The 19,214-nt window shown below is 37.4% G+C and overlaps 1 protein-coding gene across 4 annotated transcripts; it reads right to left on the bottom strand.

Moving 5' to 3' along the window:
- Window positions 1-88: 88 nt before the first annotated feature.
- On the bottom strand, window positions 89-19,188 carry CLNS1A (chloride nucleotide-sensitive channel 1A). 4 transcript variants are annotated; one of them, XM_082410376.1, is made up of 7 exons: window positions 18,962-19,186; window positions 13,666-13,802; window positions 9,461-9,562; window positions 8,695-8,802; window positions 6,759-6,932; window positions 3,275-3,364; window positions 89-839 (listed from the first exon to the last, which is right to left on the bottom strand). In XM_082410376.1, the coding sequence occupies exons 1-6, from the start codon at window positions 19,084-19,086 to the stop codon at window positions 3,297-3,299; spliced, it is 714 nt and encodes a 237-aa protein (XP_082266502.1). In that variant the 5' UTR covers window positions 19,087-19,186; the 3' UTR covers window positions 89-839; window positions 3,275-3,296. The 4 variants fall into 4 exon arrangements, with proteins under 4 accessions (XP_082266502.1, XP_082266504.1, XP_082266505.1 ...); XM_082410377.1 differs by lacking the exon at window positions 89-839 and adding an exon at window positions 854-1,503; XM_082410378.1 differs by lacking the exon at window positions 6,759-6,932 and having other exon boundaries at window positions 18,962-19,187.
- Window positions 19,189-19,214: the final 26 nt, after the last annotated feature.

The raw sequence follows: 19,214 nt of genomic DNA, 5'->3' as shown, positions 1-19,214 counted from the left end.
GCGGTGGAGGCTAACACAACATTGTTAAGCAACCATACTCCAATAAAAATTAATTAAAAGAAAAAAGAATGAGAGCACAATAATATAGAAAACCTAGATTTATTTGTTAAGCTATTACAAAGACAAAACAATTATCTGAAGTACTTTGAGAACTTCATCCCAATTTCACTTGTTCTTTTACAGAAACTGACCTAAGAGGTTGGAAATGAAAGGATATAACCTAAGAGGTTATAAGAGAACAGACTGGTGAAACATGGTGAAAGGAGCAAAGGCTAGGCAAAAGCACTTGTGTTAGTGGTAGTATGTGTGGCTGGGCTGTTTCTGAAAAGGCTCCCTAGAGTTAATTAATCTGGGTTCCCAATTAGTAAAAAGACCTTTATCCCTGTGGAGACTGTGCATAGGCCAGGATTTATCTGTTTTTCTTTTTTTAAGGAGTAAGGGTATTCTTAGGCCCTAAGGTGTATATCTTGTATTCAGCCCCTCTCTTTCCCATGCAGTCTACCTACACCTTCAAGTGCCAGTGCATTTCCACCATGTAGTCCTGCTAGGTTATGAGGATGCATATAGTGAAGGCAGCAATTATAAGCCTACAGAGGGTACACCTAGACACAAAGTGTTGGAGTAAATGATAAACTACAAATACCCTCTTGGTTAAGTTAATTCACCTTTGTTAATAAAGGTCATAGTTTCTTGTGCTGGTGACAACTTGTTGTCTCAGTATAATGTGTCTCAAGAAAGAACTGGTTCAGGTAAGTTTTGGAGAAGGAAAAAGACTTTCATCAATACCCACTCCACAGTGGAAGAGGCACCAAGTTCTCTCCTACAGTTATGAGCAGAATCTGAAAAACAAAAGGTTTACAGTGTTTATAATAATAATAGCTAATTTATTAAATGCCTAGTCAAGAGTGCCAGGGATTTAGATATATTATATCTCAGTCTTTGCAACAATCCTGCCAGGTATTTACTATCATCCTCATTTTTCGGAAGAGGTAACTGAGAATTAGAGAAGTTATACGCCTGTCCAAAGACACACAGCTGGTATGTGGTAGAGTTGTGATTCCACTATTCATGTGCCTTCCCCTCCACCCTATCTCATGCATTGAGAGGTCCTAGTTCCATTATCTTGACATTTTTAATAGTTGCATATACACTCTAATTATTCCTTGTTCACTCCTCAAAAGCAAATGTAATTTTAAATGATTAAAAATTTACAGACATTGTTTGGAATTGAGGTCAATTATCCAGATGAAGAACTTATATAAACTTTATGAATAAAGTATCTCTCTGCTCCAGCTGTAGCACAAAATGAACAGAAAACAAATCATCAGCTCATTAGAAAGTCTGGGCTATTTTACAGTTATTTCACCATAAAATTGCATTACAAAGAATCCTAAGAATTCTCGGCAGGAAAATACCGTAACATCCCATTTGTGTAACCATTAGTGACATACCAAATAAGTTTCTCAATCTTATTAGTAGAGTAGTTGGTGTTCTCTGAATAGTCTGTTTTCAAGAAGAAATATGTTAAAGCCAGATCAAAAACTCTGTTTTCCAGTTTCAATAAAAGTTACTGAAAAAATCCATATGCTATAAAGAATGTAATAAATAAGAATCTGAGAAATAAGGGAAGAAGACTTATATTGGTACTGAAAGATTTCCCATGAAGTAGAATAGTGAAATACTGACATCTGGAACTGTGAGATCTGAAAATTAATGTTAACAGAGCTCCAGCAACGTGAACACATAATTTTAGCTAACTGCAGAGGAGACATTGCTGATTTTAAACTATATGGCTACCAATGACAGAAGTAAATGTTGTGGAAATAAATATTTAAAGAAAAAGATATTAAATCACAGAACTCTTAAGATTATTTTCTAATAGTTTCACTGGCATCTAAGAGGAAGGCAGAGATCCATTATCACAATTCATGGGTACTATAAGAAGCGATGTTATATTCACAATGGCAATAATCTGGAAGGTAAATGGAACTTGAAAAACAAGGGATCTTACAACCTAATTGGATGACTGACAATGGTATAAAACTCAAGCCAAAATACATAAATCTTGCCATGTTATTACTATATGCTTTAATAAAACAAAGGACCTGGGTATAAGTACTCAAAGAATGGAAAACAGCTAGTATTCAAGAAAATGCTATAAGGTCAGCAGTAGAAGGACGTTGTAAAGGGGACAGTGGAACAACAATTTAACAATGTAAAAATCTTAAGAGTTTTTTTTTTTTTTTTTTTTTTTGGCCACGCTGTACAGCTTGTGGGATCTTAGTTCCTGGACCAGGGATCAAACCCAGGCCCTCGGTGGTGAAAACACGGAGTCCCAACTGCTGGACTGCCAGGGTATTCCCGATCTTAAGAGTTTTTAAAGGAAGGGCTGCTAATTACTAATCCTAGCTCTGTATGATATAAACTAGCTACATGACCTTCAGCTAGTATTTAACATACAGTTGAGATACTCAAACTGACAAAGGACAATTTATTTCTCAGAGTAGCATGTAACAAACAGTCAGGAACAAACTTCAGGCAAAGCTCATGAGAATGTGTAAGAGGAGAGAAAACTGGCAGTGAGCTCATGTCTGTCAAGAAAAGCAGGAATGAAGCAACTTGGGAAATGATAGCTTTTGGGCAACTGTACATGGACTTGATATGGTTTGGCAAATCAGCCTTTAACGCTGAAGTGCCCGGGACCTTGGTCCTCCATTATATTCAAAAAGAGGGAAACTGATACAAGATTATGATTCAAGGCTTAAACTCAGATTGGAATGACTTCTACTTCCTCCCTCAACTGAAAAGTAGTGAGCTGCAGCAAATCTCTGCGTTGTGTTTTTTGATGAGTATGGTCATGTTTCAAACATCACAAGTGGGAAAAGGTGACTGAGCAGAACAGGACATGACCTCAGGCTCTGCTGTTCCCACCTGAGCCAACCAGGGAAATCTCTGTTTCTGAACAAAGGGTAATGTTCTTCTCCTGATTCACTGAAGATGGGTGTGTCTTATTCTTCCATGTACTCTCAATGCCTAGCATAGTGCTTGGCATGTAATAAGTGCTCAATAAATGTTAACCCGAACATTACCATGTTGGCAGATCTTGATTTCTTAGGGAAAAAACCTACACAATTTTAAATAATTTCATAAATGGATAACTAACATTTTTCCACAACTGCTAATTTTATAGAGTTCTCCTCAATTACGAAAATAAAAATCAATTATTTCACATGATTTTCATGTTCAGTGACAAGGGAGACAATAAACTACTCACCCTAAAGCAGCATCAGTCATTTTCAATGATCAACATCTGCATCCTCAAACTGTCCAGCAACTGTTGGTGTAGTATCTACCTCCATCCCATCTGAAGAAAAAATTAACCACTGAGCAACAGTCTACTAAGCACTTCACATAGGTAAAGATTCAGCTCATAGTTAGACCAGAAGGAAGCTAGTGCCCCCTGCTTGTAGGAGTCGCAGTTTCTTTCTCTTTTGAAAATTAAAAGTACCAACGAACAAACTGAGAAAGAAAAATGCCACCTGTGGATTTAGGCCAAGTTAAAATTAGTCTATATATTTAACGTTTACTTCGCAATTCTCAACCTGAACACTGAAAGAACACTAGGTAGGGACTTTCAAATGCAGTAAGCATCCATTGTTCTCTCTTCACAGAACAGTGCTAGGTGTTTACTGTGTGACTTTTTTTTAAGGTATTAAATCCTATCTTCATAAGCTTACAACATAATTCAGGAGAGAAGACTAAGTAGAGCGAGGTTCTTACTTATCTCTTTTTCTTATCTCATTGAAAAAAAAGGAGGGGGGAGGACAAGAAAAAAAAAAAAAGCCCTCTGGAAAGAGTTGCCTAAAGCCGCTTTCCCCACTTCTTCACTTCCCACTCACCCCTCAACTCTTTAGTCCACCACAAACTGGCTTCTGCCCGCAGCCCACTGGCACACCACCACCTTGGTATCCAGCAGGGCATGCAAAAACAACACTTATCTAAAATTAACTCATCATCTTTCCACATAGAAAATGCTTCTCTTTCCAAAGAGAGTCTTGCAAAAGGATACCTTTTACCTGCCCAACGCAGAAACCCCTACCATGTCTCTAACTTCTGTTGCTTCTCTTAAATATCTCTCAAATCTGTTGTCTTTTGACATTCACTGCCGCTCCGTAATTTAGGCCACTATCTCTTATCTAATTTTAATCATAAAGTACTTAACAGGGTTTGTCTTCTTTCCTCTAGTATTTCCCTCTGCAATTAATTTTTTGTATCATAGCCAGAGTCATCTTCTGAAACACTAATCAAACTAAAATTCTTCAATAGTTTCCAAATGACCTACGCATAAGTTGAAATTCTTTAACATAGCTTTCAAGTTCCTTTAATATACAGCCCAGTTCACTACTCCGCCTTCATCTGTTGCTATAATAACTACCCTTCACACTCAGAGTTCCAGACATATGAACTTTCAGTTCCCCAAAGCTAAATGGTCTCTTGAACCTTTGCACGTGACTGATCCCTTTACCTGCCTCTCTCCCCAAACTGTATGCAATCCCTCTTCACTTGGTTCATTTTTATTCATCTTTAGATTCTGGCTTAAACGTCACTTACTCCATGAAGTCTGAATCTCTCCCTGACTATCCAAGCTGAGTGACAGGCCCAGTCTCTGATTCCACACTTCCTCAAGTCTCCCCTATATCTCAATGCTGTATCACAATGTACTATAACTACCTAATTAGTTAATTTATTTTTCTCTCCACTAGATTGCCATTGATAGATATAACCGCATCTCTCTTGAGCACTCCTGTATTCTCTGTACCTGACACTGTAGCTCAACAAACACCTCTTACATAAATAAACACACAAAGCACTGAAATGCCAGCAGTAGAAATTTCACCATGTATATATCTAAACATCATGTTGTACACCTTGAATATATACAATTTTTATTTTAAAAATAAATTAAAAAAAAGAAAATGCACAGGTCAAATAAATAAATAAATGGCAAGAGAGTGATATGGGTACCCAGGACTTTAGAAGATAGAGAATGGTACAGGCTGAAGAAGTTTTATATATAGGCAAGTCTCCATATGCTAATGAGGCTTAGGAATACAAGCCCAAAAATCTCACTTTAGCAACAAGTGTTTGTGACCTTAAAATCACTTGCTACAAAGCATTAAATAAGGAATTTTACAATTAAAAACAACAAAAAACCTTCAGTGATGAAAGATTTTTCAATGTCCAAGGGTACTCTTCAGTTAATCATTATAGTAAAGAAAGTAATATCTTGAATTCTTTCAGCTAAGAGTTTGGCAGAGAACTAGAAATCACCTAAGCCATCTCACCCTAAAGCCTGCGTTAGAGGCTCACGATCTAAGGCTTAAAATGGAGAGGAGACATAAGGAAAAACAGTGTGACCCAAAGCCTAAGATTTTCCCAAATTAAATATCCCAGAACTTCAGGACCCCCAGGTCCGAATTCTATGTGCATGGAGATACTGATCACAACATTATGAGAGAAACATAAATGTACCAATAAAAGAAAAACCATGGTAACCCTCTTTAAGAACATTCTGCATCACTAAAAATTAGAAGTATTAAGACTCTGCAGCAACATAAAATACTGAAATCAATACGTATAAGATGCAAGAAATGCTCACAACAGTGCCTGGCGTATTGTTTTTGCATATTAGTTCATTTAATCCTCTTACCACTTACTAGCTATGTGACCTTTCTGTGCCTCAGTTTCTTCATCTGTAAAATGGGGATCATAACAGCATCTACCAGAGGGTTCTTGGAAGGATTCAATGAGCAAATACATATAATGTGCTTAAATCAGGACCTGGCACATAAGAGCACTATCTAAATGTTTTATTGAGGGTAGTAGGAACAAGACTGGAGACAAGTGGGGCGGAGACAGAGCTGTCTCTTCAGAGTCAGAGAGAAGAGTTTGAACTTCATATGGTGAGTATCAGACAATCACTGAGGGGACATCCTTATACAGGGATGACACAGAGTGTTCTCAGAAGATTAATATGGCACAGTGAGCTGGAGGAAGGAATGACTGAGGCAAAAAATTTACTACTGTAAATCCAGTGTGAGAAGAAAAGGGCCTAGGTTTGAAGGATAGCAGTAGTTATAGCAAAGAGATCTGAAAAGTCATTTAAAGGAAAAATCCATAGAACTCAGTACTGGACTGGATAACGGAAAAAATGGTAAAGGCTGAGTCAACAGAAGTACATTAAGATTCTAATTGAAATAGGACACTCAGAAAAGGGAACCAGTCTAATAGGTAAAATATTTACAAAGCGGCTTACAAATAGGAGACAAATGAAACAAACAGTTAAAGCCACTTGTGTAAGGTTCAAATGTCTGTCACTAAAAGAAAACCCAAGTTTCTTGAATGCTGTCTAGCCCTCTTAATCAACTGACTAGTTTTGCACATTATCAAGCAGGAATTCATTTAAAAATTAAAATGGCAGCATCAATGTGTGCCTGCACATACACTTACATAAGCAAGCCAACAAAAAGACTGGAAAGATATGCAGCAGGAAAGTAACAGATGTCTCTCAATTAGAATTCTACTTGATTTTTCATTTCTTCTTTGCCTGTGCCCATTAAAAATTTTTTTGACTATGAACATAGACTATCTTTGTAGTTAGGGAAAAAAGTTAAAAAAAAAATTTTACATAGAATTCCCATTCTATGTAATTCTACTTTTGCTTCCTACGCTATAAAGAGTTAATTCTGTGTACTCACCTTCATAATCTCTTATTGAATCTTCTGTCCGGACTCCAGCCATGTTATACTGGCTGCTTACAGACTGAGAAAGCATTCCTTCTAATCTCTCCAGTGTGGCTTGGCCTTCTGCTGTTAAATGGGATAATCCTTCTTCATAGGTATAAAATGTAGGGATGTCCCCCTGCCCTTGTTCTAAATAAATAAAAAGCTTTTAAGCTACTATAAAACAATTAGAAAAAAAAAAGATAATCAATAATGCACTTACTGAAGATAAGCTAAAATGAAAAAAGGCTTCCAGGAAAACACTCAACATTCATTTAACATACATATATCAGCCATCTGTTGAAGACAGAGATACAAAGAAAATGTCTCTACTCTCTAGGATGAGAAGAGATTCCAAGACATAACAAGCCAGTAAACAGCAATTCCCAAAGAATCAAATGTCCAGAGACTAGAAGGAAAAGAGGGTGTGCCTAAGGTTAGGAAGTCATATATTAACCCAAGGTGGGAATTTTACATGTAAGTGTTTTTTACTGATTAAAATACATGCTCCTTTTAAAAAATCAGAAATTCTGGGGACTTCCCTGGTGGTCCAGTGGTTAAGAATCCATCTTGCAATGCAGAGGACGCTGGTTCGATCCCTGGTCGGGGAACTAAGATCCCATATACCGTGGGGTAACTAAGTCCATGCACCACAACTACTGAGCCTGCACCCCACAACTAGAGAGCCCGCATGCCTCAACTAGAGAGCTTGTGCACTGCAACTAACGAGCCAGTGCACTCTGGAGCCCATGTGCCACAACAAGAGAGAAGCCCACATGCCACAACTAGAGAAAAGCCCATACATCACAATGAAGAGCCCGCACACCACAACTAAGACCCAACACAGCCAAAAATTAATTAATTAATTTAAAAAAATCAGAAATTCTGGAAAATACAGGATTAAAAAAATTAAATTGGGACTTCCCTGGTGGCGCAGTGGTTAAGAATCCGCCTGCTAATGCAGGGGACACGGGTTTGAGCCCTGGTCCGGGAAGATCCCACATGCCACGGAGCAACTAAGCCTGTGTGCCACAACTACTGAGCCTGCGCTCTAGAGCCTGCGAGCCACAAGTACCGAGCCCGCACGCCTAGAGCCGGTGCTCCGCAACAAGAGAAGCCACTGCAATGAGAAGCCCACGCACCCCAACAAAGAGTAGCCCCCACTCACTGCAACTAGAGAAAGCCTACGCGCAGCAACGAAGACACAATGCAGCCAAAATAAATAAATTTATTTAAAAAAAACAAATTAAATTACCCCAAAATCTCAGCAAAGATGAGAATGTATTTAGATATATAAAGGGGAATCCCAGAAATGAGTGTTCTCAGGCCAGGAAGTGGTACATATGGAGGAAAAGGCTTTAGAGAGCCAAACCTGTATACATGAGACCAGAGGGAAAAAGAAAAGAGAACAGCAGGCACCTCAAGTAACAAGACTCTACACCAAGCTACTGCCTGCATTATGCTCTGGGGAGGTAAAGGGAGATATTCTTAGATAAATCAAGTATGGTTCTGGGAAAAAGAAATTACTTTGGCAATGAGGTGTTTGATGGACTATGTTAAAGATGTAGATGACACAGGTTCCAAGCAATGGAGAGAGAAGGTTTGTTTTCTGAGTGCAACTGCATCAACTTAAAAGACTCTCCCGACTACCCACTAGCCTATCATTTTCTTTCCTTCCATTTATCTCTATCTACTTTCTCCCCTGAGTAATCTCTATTTTTTGCTCTCAAGCCTCGGAAGCCCATGACATTTTCTAATTTGGCTTAGACATGAATTGTGCCATTCGCTTTTATTAAAAACCAAGCTATATGGATACTTAGAGATATAAAGAACTATAATCCTATATCCTATACAAATAGATGCTTAAAATGAAACACATACACAAACACTTTAAAAAATCCACTTCACTAACCATGTGCTTCCACATCATATTCTTCTCCATCGTAATCATCTGAATCTTCATCCTCAGGATCTGGATGCAAAGCCTGGCATTCACACATTGCAGTGAACATGGCCTCCACTGAACAAGTAAATTAAAAATTTCTAATTAATTTTTTTCTGACCAATGTACAATAAAAATTTAATAAAATAACCATCAGGGCAAATAAATTTAATGAGTAGACATGAGGTATACTAGGGTCACAACATTTACAAAACCTGCCAAATTCCAAGGAGAATCAATCTTGAAAACTGCTTGATAGCAATGAACACGCCACAAAATAATTAAGAGTTCATTTCGAAACATTACTGACATCCCTTCATGCCTGGCTGGATTTTCTAAAAAAAAAGTGTCAGTGTCCTGGTCAGACCACTGGCCTCAGGGTGAAGCCCCTCAGCTGGCAGGGCTCTTTCCAGCTATCCTGGCATCTTCCACTTTGGAACTGCCATGAGTCCTCTGTCCTCTATCCAGTGAGATTCAGTCAACAGCATCAAGTCCATAAAAATAACATATTCCTCCACTCACAAAACATACCAGGCAACATGGCATCTACTGTACTATCACTTCATTCACAATCTTTATATTAATAGTTATCTGGTCCTCAATGATATTACAGATGCTAAAATGAAGAAAAAGCAACAGAACAGAGGTAATGAGGGTGAAGGTAAGTGTGTGGGGGGAGGGATGAGGGAATGCTTTGTACTTAAAGGGAAAAGAATCAACTCTACAGAATACTCACAGGCTGATCTATCACTAGGCACAAATCTAAATTCAGCAATAGGTTCAATATCATCATCACTGTCTTCCTCTTCTTCATCAGCAACAGATTCTTTTGATTCTTCTAGAAAGGGAATAAAAAAATAGCTTTTTAATGATGTTGCTTATTTGTTTTCAAAAATAGAAGCCTAAAAGAATTTCTTAAAGGATGCTTACTGATATATCTAAATACTGCAATTTTTTACTTCAAATTATAAGAACATTGTTATTTTAGAGCTAAAAAAGACTCTGGATAGTCTCTCTGGTCTAGTCACACTGTACTTTGAGTCCTAGGGATTCCAAGCCCCAACATCATGGTGGGGGTGAGGAAACCGATACAGTCAGGCCTCTATCAAGTAGAGTTCCATTGTCATGTCTGCTTCTTTCACCTTGAAACAAGGGGTTCAGCAGCAGTTTGTAAACCACTGATGTGATTCATCACCAACAATTTACAGATGAGAAAACTAAGGCCCATGAAAGTTAACTGACCCAAAAGATAAATTAACAAAGTCTGTTGGCAAGAAAAAAATACAAATGTTCAATAAAGAGAACTAGCACATGCTGCTGGTGGAAGCAGAAATTGCTAAAACCATTCCGGACATGTTTATCCTACTACCCAGAAATTCCTCATTTAACTACATATTATGTACACAAGGAGTTTGTACGTGAATGTTTACTGAACTACTATATGTACTATAGAGAACATAAAAAATAAATGTTAATTAAAAAAAGGAAATAGATGTATTGTAACCTGGTCATACTGTGTTTGAGAGATAGCAGCTGAAAATGAATAAATGTGATTTATATGTACCAAAATGAAGAGATTTTAAAATATAAGTGAGTGAAAGCGCTCGTTGCAGAATATATATAATACCACTTACATTAAAATTTTAAACACAAAAGAGAACCATTAGAGTGCTTATGGGTATATACATATTCAGTAAAAATCTAAAAGCATAGACAAGAAGGACACACACCATCTTTAAGATGAACTCTGGAGACAGAGTTAGGAACGAAATGGGGAGGGGTACAAAAAAGATTTCCATAGTATTAATACAGTTTTATTTCTTTTAGACTAGAGTAATTATGAAAAACGTTAGAATTTACACTGGATATTAAATAATGGAAATTTTCTTATTATTCTGTACTTTTCAATGTTTGAATTACTTCATAATAATAATTTTTTTTAAAAAGGTCAATAAAACACTTAAAAAGACCCCAAAACCACCAAAATATGTTCAACCAATCATCTTAAAAATATAACTTTTGTTTAGCATATTACAGTTACCATTTTGAAAAAATGTTAATTCTCCATACAGATGAAGATAAGGTAGAGAGGTATTGAAAGTATAAACTTTCTGGAAAGCAACTTGACAATATATGTTAAGAGCTTTAAAAATGTTTACCTTTAATGCAGCAGTTCTACTCATAGGAATCAATAAGGGGGTATCCACTAAATTTTTTTTACCTTTTATAAGTCATACAAGTTCACTGCAGAATAATGAAAAAATACAGATAAGCAAAAAAGGAAAAAAATTTAAATGGCCACTGTTAGCAGTTTTAAAGAGCAGATTTAACAGGACGTTTTCTGTCCTGTTTCTAATGTTATTAAATTGTCAAATATAATAGAGATGTCTTCTGTAAAAACTAAAATACAAAAATATTGGAGAGTTCCAAATAATTCTAAGTAGTTGAATACATTATGGTACTACCAAACTTTTTCAATGCATTTAAAAAAACAGTAGTATCATACTGTAATTATTATTCTATAACTGAATGGATATCACTTTTCAAATTATAAAAGTAACTCAGACCCAGCAATCCCACTCCTGGGCATATACCCAGAGAAAGCCGTAATGCAAAGAGATACATGCACCCCAATGTTCACTGCAGCACTATTTACAATAGCCAGGACACAGAAGCAATCTAAATGTCTATCAACAGAGGAATGGATAAAGAAGATGTGGTACGTATATACAATGGAATATTACTCAGCCATAAAAAGGAACAAAATAGTGCCATTTGCAGAGACGTGGATAGACCTAGAGACTGTCATACAGAGTGAAATAAGTCAAAAAGAGAAAAACAAATATCGTATAATATCACTTGTATGTCGAATCTAGAAAAATGGTACAGATGAACTTATTTGCAAAGCAGAAACAGAGACAGATGTAAAGAACAAACTTACAGATACCAAGGGCAGAGTGGGAATGGGATGAATTGGGAGATTGGGATTGACATATATACACTACTATATATAAAATAGGTAACTAATGAGAACCTACTGTATAGCACAGGGAACTGTACCCAGTGCTCTGTGGTGACCTAAATGGGAAGGAAATCTAAAAAAGAGGGGATATATGTATACATATAACTGATTCACTTTGCTGTACAGCAGAAACTAACACAACATTGTAAAGCAACTATACTCCAATAAAAATTAAAAAAAAAAAAAAGTAATTCATGCTGGTATAAAAATAAGTAAAAGAGTCAAGACGGATTCAAAGGAAAAAGTCCCTACCCTCTAGTCCTCTCCCTAGAAATAACTACTATTAATTAACACCTTCTTTTATATCTGCAGGAATCTATCTTAAGGCAGTAAACAGAAATGTAATATAGCATTTTTACAATTAGGAAAAGAAAATACTACCATGACAAACACTCATCATCTCATGCTGGATCATAGTAGTGGCTGCCACACTCTGTCTCCTTAAAACTTTCTAAATTTTCAAAAATGGGAATGTATTTTTAGTCATTTTAAAAATAATCTCATGTTCTCAACAATAAGCTGATGGTCCACTTTAGAGGTTAATGGAAGTAAGCCAAAGAGAAAAAAAAAGTCTGAATCAGGACCAGAGGAACGAAGGCTGGGAAAATAGGATCCACACCTGTGTAACAATATAAATGTTCATCTTATATCTGAAACCATATTAAAATCTCAAATTGAAGGAGCAATAGCTCAATAGGAAAACTCATGGGATTGTCTCTTATGTGCTATTTCAAAGAAAAGCAATCCACTATTTTAAAAGCAAAAGTTTACTAAAGATGTGACAATTGTCTTTTCAACCCCTAAGTTCTTCATTTCTACAAAAGATGAACATATTAAACTAACACAATATACTATATAAACTTCTTATTTAGTTATACTTACAAAAATCAAGCACAAGATTCTATTTCGTGCCTAACTTGTTTCTCATTCAGAATTTTTACAACTTACTGTGGACAGCCTAAAAAAATGGATTTTTAAAATCTTTCTTGCTTCTTTCATCAACTACACTAGATTTTTATGAATCTTTGTATTTTATGCAAGACTTGGGAATCCTGTACCCTAGGGTTTCTCAACCTTGGCACTATTGACATTAGGACTGGTTAATTCTTTGTTGTGGGAGCCTGTCCTATGCATTGTAGGATGTTTAGTACCATCCCTGGCCTCTAACTAGATGTCAGTAGCACTCCTCTCCACCTCTAGTCATGACAATCAAAATGTCATTGCCAAATATGGGGGGAGGGCAACATGTCCACCACTGAGAACCATTTCTGTAACAAAACATGTTCTATCCTAAACTCTTAGAAGCAAAGTACACTGATCCAAGCCTCTAAGGGTGCCAAATGTAAATGTCTTTACAAAGAGAAAGAATAAACAGTTAAACTCAAGAGGAAAAACTAGAAATACAAACACACAATAGCTAAATAATTCTAAGTCCAAGTATATAGAAAATACAAGGCAGTGTCCATGAGCTTCCCTGGTGGCACAGTGGATAAGAATCTGCCTGCCAATGCAGGGGACATGGGTACGATCCCTGGTCCAGGAAGGTCCCACATGCCGCGGAGCAACTAAGCCCATGCACCACAACTACTGAGCCTGCACACCTAGAGCCCGTGCTCCGCAACAAGAGAAGCTGCTGCAATGTGAAGCCCGCGCACCACAGCCAAGATTAGGTCCTGCTAGCCGCAACTAAAAGAAGCCCGTGTGCAGCAACAAAGACCCAACACAGCCAAAAATAATAAATAAAAAATAAAATAAATTTTTAAAAAAGGCCAAATTATTTTACTGTGCTGAAATTTTGCTTAAGAAAGTATTATCCGAAATAAGTCAATGGCTTATTACATTGGTTATGATCAGAGACTGCTTTTTGAAATATAATATACTACCAAAGGAAGCTCAAGGTTAAATAATACCGTACATACCTCCAAATTTGGCGTTCACCATAACATACAAATGCTCTCGTGGATAGGCATTTAGGTCCCTGGACACCGCATGCAAACTAATGGTGGGGTATTCCAGTGAGAATCCTAATCCAGAGCCATCTAACCAAGACAGGCGGCTGAAAAACATGTTTTAAGTAGATTATTTTAAGAACTTAAATCCTAATTTAATGTCCTAACGTTTATAAAAGTTCAGCTTGGACATTTTTATACATGTGAATAAATTCAAGCATACTGTTTAGAAATATTCCTAAAATAAGAAAATTCAACAGCAGGAATTGAATTTCTTTAAGACCAATTCTGTTATAGTTAATTTTCCTCTATTCAAACAGATTTGAAATGCAATTTTTCTTAAGTCACAGAAAAGTGACTGTGTGTTTCTATGCCTTTTTATGCTTGTTCGTATTTGGAATGTCTTCAGGCACCTTTTTTGCTTTTGCAAATCCTCTTCATCTGAATAAGTCTCAGCCTCTCCAAGAGCCTTCCCTACAATTATTCCAGTCCATAATGATCTCTACTTTTTCTAAACTGTAATTATGCTCAGTAATATACTATTGAGCACCTAACTCTGTGGTAAAGAATCTTATCTGTATCCTGACAGAACGTGAGCTACTCGACAAAACTTGTCATTTTCCTTTATTTAACATTCTTCAAAACCACTACCATAGTGCTTAGCATGTAAGTATGCAATAAATACCTAGGAATCACTAATTTCTCCACTAATCCTACATTAAATGATATATACATGAAATGGCTGTAATCATACCACAAGCTGGAAAATAATAATCACATTGAAAGGCAGACTTTATGAAGCCTTTCATTTATTCTGCAGCTTTAACAGAAAGCCACAAATAAGCAACATCTAGTTTTCCCTCAAAAGTGGTCTAATGTAAATATTTTATTGGTATAACAAAGGAAATATATCAAGAAAATCTGTACGTTGAGTTTTGAGCAAAGACTGGCTAATTTTTTGGTAATACTTCACCACTTAGCAGGAAAAAAAGTAGGAAAAAGATGCTTAAGAAACCACACAAAAAATGTTAATGAAATAAAAGTTAATGCAATATAGTGGTTGCACAGGGCTGGAGGAAAATAGAAAGTGATGGGTGTCAGTTTTTGCGGGGGGAATGAAAATATTCTAAAATTGATTGTGTTGGGAATTCCCTGGTGGTCCAGTGGTTAGGACTCGGCACTTTCACTGCCGGGGCCCGGTTCAATCCCTGGTCAGGGAACTAAGATCCCACAAGCTGCGTGGCGTTGCCAAAAAAAATAAATTAATTAAAAATTAAAAATAAATAAAATTGTGTTGATGGCTGCACAACTCTGTAAATAGATTAAAAACCATTTAATTGTATACTTCAAATACATGGATTGCATGCTATGTAAATTATCTCAGTGAAGCTTTTCTTTTAAAAAGAGGTTAACGCAATAAAACCCCCATATCGTTCTATTTTCTATACAACTCTAACAAGCCTGGTGGTCTTATTTCTAATGAAGCAAAAACAAATACAAAAGTAGAACCCAGGACTCCCTTGTGCAGGAACAATGACAGTACAGCAGTCTGAGAGCATTCATATCTGATGTAAGGCGAGGCTGAACTTTATACCTTAGTCCCTAAAGGAAATCAACGTCTAATAGCACAAGTGTGCAACACTTGACCCTCACTTATCAAAAGCAAAGGCAGAATTAGATTGTGGTAAAATTGTACAACTCTGTAAATACACTAAAACAACATAAGGAACTGTACACTAAAAAAAGGAAAGCAAAAAATACGCACTGTCATTTAGAAAGATTTCCATTCAACATGCTTATTAAAAAAAGAGAAAAAGAAAATCTGGGAAGCTTAAAGTGATAAATCTTAAGATGCTTAAAGTGGTAAAAGCTCTACAAATGATTTTCCAGAATGACTCATCCCATTGGGTCCAAAGAAATAGATTTTATTATTGTAATTGGATTGTGTGTGTTCTATGGGCCTTTCCTCCACTGCTTTCCTCTTAATGTGTAGAAGAAATAGTGCTCATGTATCACAGAAATATTGCCAGTCCCTTACTAAAACTATATTACTTTAAGCAAATAAACTCCTTTTTCTCAGCTCAATAACCCCCTGGCATTATCACAAGTCAGAAAGGAGTATTCCAAATTTCGGTGTCCAAAATGATTTGAAATACCAAAGCCACAAAACTTTCTTTAATGACTCAATTAGGAGCTGGAAAAACTGAAATATAAGCATAGATTCAGTGCCTATAAATTATGGCTTTCACTTTAAAAAGCACATAATTACTCTGTAGTTCCTTACTGCTGGCAGAACACAAATGCTACCTCACCACAGCATTTCCTATGGAGCTCTCATAATCTTATGCAGGAACATGGATTATGTACTCTACAGAAGAAAGTTTCAGCTAAAAGCAACGTTTACTCTGATTACTAAGTTTTCATTTTTATTTATTCTCTTCTCATATATTCTAGAAGAAAAGCCCTCAAAACCAAAATATCTAATTAACTATACCCAGTCCCAAAGAAACCATGAGTCACATACGGGAAAATCAAGAATTAGGAAGCCAGTAAAGATGCAGAGAAATGTTTTGCTAACCTCCAATGCTTTTGCAGAAGAATATCACTGTACTTTATTCCTGGCATGGGGAGAAAAACAGGACAGAAAGGTAAGAGAGGTTTTGAATTTGGGCTGGCTTAATTATTTGGTTTTAAATTAATTTTGGAATAAGATATAAAAAGAGCATAACTTGTAAGTTTAAGATACCTAGTTTTAAATTAATTAAATATTTTATTTCACTTGTTTCAAAATGATCTATTTTGAATGATTCATGCCTCTGTTCCCTTCCTTATTTGGACAAAAAGTCAACTTTCTATGAAAGCTAAGCTTTGAAAATAAGCGCAAGAGTTCTAAATCTCTCAATACACATCTGAAAAACTACCTAAAACCAAATCAGACCCTGTTCCTCTTTGCCTAAAATCCTAAAATAGTTTCTGCAAAACCTTTGGGCTATAAGCTAAGCTCATAAACATGACTCCCTCCTTCTCCAGCTTTATTATGTTTCCACTCTTTCTCCCTCGGTCCCTCAGATGAAGAACTGCTGAACTGTGTGTGTGCATGTGTGCACACAGATATATACCCTGGCACACACAATACTGTTTCTCACCATTGCCTCTGAACATCCTGTTTCTTCTAATTATAATGTTTCCTCTTAGCCCCACCTCATTCACCTGACTGTTAATCCTCATTTGTCACATCCTCTAGGAAGCCTTCCCAGTTTATTGCGATCTTGAGTCTATCAAGATTTGGAAATGCTAAGTGGGAAAGAACAAAACAGGAAAGAGACCAAGGAGGTAACGCTAACAATCAGTAGAGGGACGAACAACGGTGTCCAAGGTGCTGGTAATATTCTATTCTTAACCTGGAGGTGTTATGCAGGTGTCAGTTTAATTATAATTCCTTAAACCATATATTTATAATTTATATTCTTTTTGTATGTATATTTTATAAAAATAGTTTCTTAAAGAAAAAGATTTGTTAGTGAAAAGTTGAAATAAGTAAATTTTTTAAACAGATAAGAGCTAAAAAGGAGTCTGCACTTCCTCAGTGTGATAACTGTATTGTTATTGTGGTTATACAAGAGAATGTCCTTATTCTTAGATTTTTGCTCAAGTATTTACATGTGAAGTGATGACATGTCTGCAACTCTCAAGAAGCTCAGGAAAAAAAGAGAAAGAGGTAAATGTGGCAAAATGTTAACAACTGATGGATCTTTGCAAAGGAGCCATGGGTATTAATTAACAACGCTTGCAACTTTTCTTTAGGTTTGAAATTTTTCCAAATGGAAAGACAAGTATAGGACCTTCCCAAAACAGGATTTATATTATAGAAGAGTGAATACACAGAGAAGCCATGGAGAAAAAGGGTATTGAGTAGGGGCTAGGAACATATCTGTGTTCCACTTTCCACCCCTTAAAAGAAATTGCTCTTCCAAGATCACTGAAGGTCTCCTTGTCAATACCCAATAGGTGCTTTTCAGATATTTTATTTGACTGCTCCTCTCTTCTCAAGTCTCTTCTTCTATAACCTACCTCTTAGTGTAGATGTGTCCCCAAGGTTCTACCCTTGGTCCTCTTCTCTTCTTGGGTATCTAATCTATCCGTCTTTAACACCACTGTCCCAAGAAACATGCTCATATGTGCAATTAATCCACACATATACAGACCAAACTCATTCCCCAAACTTGCTTTTCCTCCCATCCATATTTCCTATCTCAGTGACTGGCCAAAAGCCTAAGCTTTGCTCAGTGACTAGATTTCCTTCTAAACCAAGGGTTCTTTACATCTTTTTGTGCCCTCTGTGGTAGGCAGAATTTTGGCCCCCATGACTCCAATATCCCCTGGTGTCAAACCTGTGAATGTGTTATGTTACAAGGCAAAAGGGACTTTGTGTATGTAATTCAGGTTACTAATCAGTTGACAATAAAATAGAGAGATTATCCTGGATTATCTGTGTGGGTCCAATATAATCATGTGACCTCTTAGAAGCAGAGAATCTTCTCTGGACGTAGACAAAACTGATGCAGAAGTCAGAGACATCTGAAGGACAGAAGGATTCAATGTGTCACTGTTGGCCTGAAGATGAATGGAACCGTGTATCATGGAAATGGGAACCTCTATTCTACAATCTCAACATTTAACACAAGTCTATCTGACTGTGAAAGTACAAAGTGCCCCAGGTACCCAAATAAAAGGGCAATTCCTTCTAGGAATGAAAATGAGAGTCAGGTCCCTCTGGATATAACCCCAACCTGCGTGGCATTGAAGGTGTTCCTCTCCCCACCCATACCCACAGAAAAAAACCTATACTCCTTAACCGAACTTTAAAAATGCTGCACAATCTGCTCTAAACCTACATATCCTGCCCAGGGCAACACCTCCCGCTCCTGTTCATCGAGAAGGCAAGCACACTGATGACTCTAACTCAGGGCCTGGAAACTCAAAACCTTAAAATGAGACCTTGAATATAAGAGCAACACCCCACCAGACCTCGGGTAAAGAGGCGGGTAAAAAGCATAATGAATGAGGAAAAAGGAAGGCTCCGAGGAGACGACACTGGAACAGTCAAATCTTACCCCCAGCAGAGGCACCCCCAAGGGAACGCGGAGCACGCGCTCCCCCGCCCCGCAGCCCCAGAGGTCGTGGTGTCGCCCCGCTCCTCCGCACCGCCCGCGCCCGTGGAGAAGGAGGCGCGCAGGAAGCCAGAACTCGGGACCAGAGACCCTACCTCTCAGCGATATAAAGGGTGCCGGTGCCAAGGCTTTTCCCGTTCAGCACGGCCTCAGTATCTGGCTGCTGCTGCCGGAGCCCCTCAGCCGACCCAGGCGGCGGGAAACTTTTGAGAAAGCTCATTGCAACAAGAAGCGCGGAAACACGAGTCAACAGCAAACTAAAGCACAGCAAACTCCACTCGCCGCGTCCCGACCCGGAAGCGGTAACAATTACCCCGGAAGAGCAAAATCTTTGCCCCGGAAATTCCA

Source organism: Balaenoptera physalus (assembly GCF_965194825.1).
Source record: "Balaenoptera physalus genome assembly, chromosome: 10".
NCBI classification, from domain to species: Eukaryota; Metazoa; Chordata; class Mammalia; order Artiodactyla; family Balaenopteridae; genus Balaenoptera; species Balaenoptera physalus.
The sequence above is the reverse complement of the archived record's forward strand: the minus strand, read 5'-3'. Positions and strand labels throughout refer to the sequence as shown.